The 5,444-nt window shown below is 39.6% G+C and overlaps 1 protein-coding gene across 1 annotated transcript; it reads left to right on the top strand.

Moving 5' to 3' along the window:
* Window positions 1-1,875: 1,875 nt before the first annotated feature.
* Window positions 1,876-5,127, top strand: snrpd2 (small nuclear ribonucleoprotein D2 polypeptide). Its single transcript, XM_036585573.1, has 3 exons — window positions 1,876-2,003; window positions 2,778-2,957; window positions 4,658-5,127. Coding segments are annotated over exons 1-3 (357 nt in total). The 5' UTR covers window positions 1,876-2,001; the 3' UTR covers window positions 4,833-5,127.
* Window positions 5,128-5,444: the final 317 nt, after the last annotated feature.

Here is a 5,444-nt window from a genome sequence, read left to right as displayed (position 1 = left end):
CATGATTTCTGCAGTCTGATTCCTGATTGGCCGGCTGATTTTATTATCGATGATTTCACGTGATAACTAGTAATTTAATCCATTTATTGATCATTTAGTCTCGTAACTGATGATTAATGTGTTTATTAATGTGTTCAGTGCACTTCTGACAGTCAGAGTCTCTTCACTGGTGAACAGTGATTGCTCTGTGTGGTTTCCTGTGCAGGTGAGTTGCTGAGTCAGCTCTGCTGGGATTTCAGCTGCAGCATTTGTTCACAGTGTTTAATTAAAACTCCTGATTGATTAACATCAAATTACAGAGTAAAAGAGCAGCTGTGAAGGGAGCTTTAGTGCCTTTACATTATGATTATGATCATTATTATTATCATTATCATTATTTTTATTATTATTATTCACTTTGGGTCTGTATGCTTCAGTTTCTGACTGGACCAAAGATTCACACCCCCAACACTGTATCAGATTCTCCCCCTGAGATCGATCAGCAGCGTCTCTCACAAATAAAGAGGAGCTCTGATTACACTGAGAGAGAGAGAGAGAGAGAGAGAGGAAAGAAAAGAGAGAAAGAAAGAAAAAAGATGACGTGGGAAGAGAGAGAGAAAAGGGAGAGAGACACAGAGAGTTCATTATCTGTGTGTCCTGAGGGGCTGTGAGTTAATCTGTTTTCATATTAACTTTGTTTAATAAATTAATCAATAATTTTCGTGCTGTGACAACAAACACACCATACACACTACGCACACACACACACAGACACACACTCTAACCCTTCCGTCAGACCACACTACACACACACACCATACACACAGTGAGACTGACTCATTCTTACATTTCACACTTCATATTCTGATCTTATTAAATTCTGCTATTATTATTATTATTATTATTATTGTTGTTGTTGTTGTTGTTGTTGTTGTTAGTCAGTTCAGCTCTGTGTACTTCAGTAAAGTTCTGATGGATCTGTCCTTCCTGTGTGTGATCATGAAAATACTGCTCTAAATGCCACTCTAACACTAAAATGTCCACTCATGTATATTAGTGAGTACTAATCAGTCTGTGTGCTGCTTCAGCTCTGTTCTGTTTGACTGTTGATCACTTTGGAGCTCTTTATTTTATTTTACATTATTTTAGACCAAAAGATCCGAAGACAGAAAAACAGCCGTACAGGTTTCAGGTCCTGTGCTAAAAGATTCTGGATGTTCTAAAGTTCCACTGCAGTTCTACAAAGCCCAGTTTTCAGGATATCAGACTAAACTGCAGGCCTGATGGCAAATCAGTACTGAAAATTCTTTTTTACTGAGTAAAGCCAACTGAAATCTAAACTGACCTTGTTTACCTGGTTAGTTCATTTTTCTGATCATATTAATCGGTATGGGGGCATGGCAAAATAACTTTAACAGATAACATGTAAACTATTACTTTACTCCTTTAAACTAATACAACTATTTTAAAAATAATAAAAAATAAAAATCAAACAATAAATAAAATTTGTTTTACTATTTTATAAAATATAAAGATCAATGCCACAAGAAATATAAAATATAAAAAAAAGCTCCAACTCAAGAAAAGAACTTATAAAACAAATCATTCAAAAAGATTAAAAATAAAATATGAGAAAAAATAAAAAGAAAAAAAATTACAAGTTAAAAATCAAATACAGAAATAATACAAAAAATTACAGATTACCATTTAAAGCAATACTTAATTTTTTTACAAAAAATAAAAAAATGAAAAGATATATGATGACCAAAAAAGAAACGAACAAAACAATAAAAATTATATATTTAAAAAAAATAATAATGAAATGAAAGTAATAATAATGTTAAAAACAATAACCTAATACGACTTAAAAAGATAAAAGTCACGGAAGGTCTTTTATTGGGGCGGAAGCGGCGCCATTACACTGCGTTTTATAAACGTGCGCGGCGGCGAGTTTCGCTCTGCGGACAAAAACCGAATAAAAGCGGAATAAAGGAGAATAAAGGAGGATTTAGAGCCGAAATCATGTGAGTTTATTGGTTTGTCTCTAATGTGAGTGTTATAACAGTGTGGGGCCATCAGAGCGCAGAAACGGAGCGCAGTCAAACAGAACAAAACCAGTTAAACCATCATTAATAATCACAAACAGCGCCGCACTGGGTCTGAAACTGGCTCTGCTTTGGTTCCAGTCTGCGTGTTTCAGGCTTTATGTGATATTTTGCGACGGAGAGAAGCGAAATCAGGCCTCTTTTGGAATTGTCCGTTCCACCTTAAATGGTGCAGTTACATTATGGCGCCTTTAAGGTGGAACGGACAATTCCAAAAGAAGCCAGCCGCAGCTTCGTTCCAGTCCGAGTTTTAGGGTTGTAGGTTATATATTTTGTGTTTTTAAAGAGTGTTAAAAAAACAGTTTTCTTAAATACACTACAAAAACAGAGATATCAAGTATAGATTATGGATTATTATAGTACTGTAGAAATGTTATAGTTTCTCATGGTATTTTAAAGGTCAGGTGACGCGTTTGGATTGTACTCAGGGGAGGTTAAGCCAGTGAGACCAAGGCTTTATTTACAGTGTCATACAATAAAATACAATTATAGAGTAAAACGGAAATGGAGTTTTATACGTCTCAAGCAAATAAAACAAGGCAGAAATACATAAACATTCAGATTTCATTTGTCAGGTGGTTTAAATGTTGGTTTAAGCTGACTAAAAAAGTAAAATACTACATATTTCATTACTAAATATATATTGTGAGTATGGTCTGAAGGATTTGAGCTGCTCTGTTCAGACTGTTTCAGGAGTCTTCTGAACAAGCCGAAGTCCGAGATGACTCCTGAGGAGCTCCAGAAGCGAGAGGAGGAGGAGTTCAACACCGGGCCGCTGTCCGTCCTCACACAGTCCGTCAAGAACAACACGCAGGTCCTCATCAACTGCCGCAACAACAAGAAGCTGCTGGGCCGAGTGAAGGCGTTCGACAGGTATTTACGCTCCTCACGACCGACTGTGTGGAACAGGGAGCACAAACTTCCTTGAGGCCAAAAAATATAATAAAAACAAAAACTCAGACTTACTCTGCTCTGCTTTAATCTTTAGCTCAGCTGTAGCTGCTTTTCTCACATCTCCAGCAGGAAACTTTTCCACAAAAGTAGAATATTTTCTTGTAAAATGTCTCTTAATGTTCGACATTTTACAAGGTTGAAGTGGCTTCTCATTCTCCAGCTTCTTCGAATTTTCTTGTTCCACCTTAAAAGATGCCTGAGGAGCCAGAGTGTAGCTAACTATGTAGGTAACTGCTGCACCATTTAAGGTGGAACGTGAAAATTCGAACAAGAAGCTGGTGAATGAGAAACTTCAGCTTTGTGACTTTTTAGTGTTTGTCAGTTTCTCACCGCAGATTAAACGCGTCAAGTCCATTTGTCTCCAAATTATCGATGTTCGTCTTAAATCTCTCTCTTTGCTGTTGTGTTAGCTACTAGCTAGGCGAGACGGTTGTCTGTGTTGCTATGGTGACCAGCAGTCTGCGCTGATGTTCAGCGTTAAAGGGTGAATTAGCAGTTCTACATTCAGAATTCAGAACCATTAGAACTGTGTCTGAACACATCGGAATTAGACCTCCGCATTTAACCCATCCGTGCAGTGAAACACCCACATGCACACTAGTGAACACACACACAGTAGGGGGCAGTGAGCACACTTGCCCGGAGCGGAGGGCAGCCCTATCCACGGTACCCGGGGAGCAGGTGGGGGTTAGGTGCCTTGCTCGTACTGTCGGCCAAGGGGATTGAACCTTCCGGTAACTGGTTCCCTAACCTCCAGCCCACGACTGCCCCATTAACTGTAAAGGAGGATGATTTTATTTTTAAGGACAAATCTGATTCTGCTGTGGAGCAACAGGACAGTAAAAGAGCCGCATGTTGCCGATCTCTGGGTTAGGGTAACTCTGGAGGGCCAAATCGAACATCCTAACAGGCCACACTTCAGGCAGCCCTGATGTACTGAACAACTTCTGTAGCCAGTTTTAATGAATTGATTCATTTCTTCGTGTGCTACAGACTGTATCGTGGAGATGGACGATACAGTAAAAATGTAATCATGATTTCACAATACACAATTTATCACGATATTTATTTCTTCTGACATCTGATGAGTCGGATCAGACAGAGTGCCGCCTCTCTTGCAGTGATTCTCATAAAGTGCCCTGTTTATCATTCAGATTAAATAATGATTCAAGAACATAAATATTAAAGGTGCAGTGTGTAAGATTTAGTGGCATCTAGTGGTGAGGTTGCAGATTTGCACCCAGCTGAATCCCCCTCCCTCACCCCTCCCTTTCCCTGCGTGTAGTAGAGCCTACGGTGGCCATCAGGTTTTCATTTTACTTCTTCATCTTTTCTCTTCTTTGACGGTGAGGATTCACCCTCCCTCACTTTTTCTTGTGCTAGATAATAAGTCGGATCCTATAAAACAACACATTGTCACTTCTGGACAATATACAGCTTCCTGTTTCATATCAAGTAGCTAAGCTGCCATCGTTGAATTTATCGTGAGCGTGAGGACATTCCAGCCGCAAGGTTCCCGAAAATATACACGCCCTCAGAGGTAAATAGATTTGTGTGGAGTTTAACCCTGTGGGTCATGTTGTGTACTGCGGTTCCTCACTTTGTCTGTGTCGTTTCAGGCACTGTAACATGGTTCTGGAGAACGTGAAGGAGATGTGGACGGAGGTTCCCAAGAGCGGCAAAGGCAAGAAGAAGTCCAAACCGGTCAATAAGGATCGCTACATCTCCAAGATGTTCCTGAGAGGAGACTCGGTCATCGTGGTTCTGAGGAACCCTCTCATCACCGGCAAATAGACTGTCCACCTTTATGCTGCGACACCAGGCAATCTGAGGTTCTAGAGGAACAGAGGAACCGATACATCATATTAACATGATACTACGGTGTTGATGAAGCTCAGTGGTTCGGATGTGGGAGATCAGGATTGCCTGCGGTGGACTGGCTGTAACGGTGCTGTTGTTTTGGAGGTGTTTAGTGGTTTAGTGATTGGGGGGTCAACTGTGTGAGATTGTTTTTGTTTTTGTTTTGTTTTTTGTTTATTTAGGAGACTTTGATATGACTTCAGAATAAAGTTTTGTACTCACAAAAAAAATCAAAAGCTGTGTTTGGATGATCATTTTTCTTTTTACTAAAAAGTCCAGGGACATTGTACATAGAGGGGAAATCCACCCATTTTCCAAAATTCCCCCATAACTCAGTGTGTGAGATGTAATCAGAGTGATTCAGAGTGGTTTGGTGTGAAGTGGTTCAGATGTCTTTACAGTGGTGGTGATGGGAACCAGGGGTCGCCATGACTACAACACAGATATAGACATTTTATTTACTATCCAGAACCACCAGTGAACCTACACGAGTCTTCTGAGTTTATATGGAATGTTGAAGATGGAAAATAGTGGAAAATCTGAAAA

The sequence above is a fragment of the Colossoma macropomum genome, unplaced genomic scaffold (assembly GCF_904425465.1).
Source record: "Colossoma macropomum unplaced genomic scaffold, Colossoma_macropomum, whole genome shotgun sequence".
NCBI classification, from domain to species: domain Eukaryota; kingdom Metazoa; phylum Chordata; class Actinopteri; order Characiformes; family Serrasalmidae; genus Colossoma; species Colossoma macropomum.
This window is presented reverse-complemented; position numbering and strand designations above follow the sequence as displayed.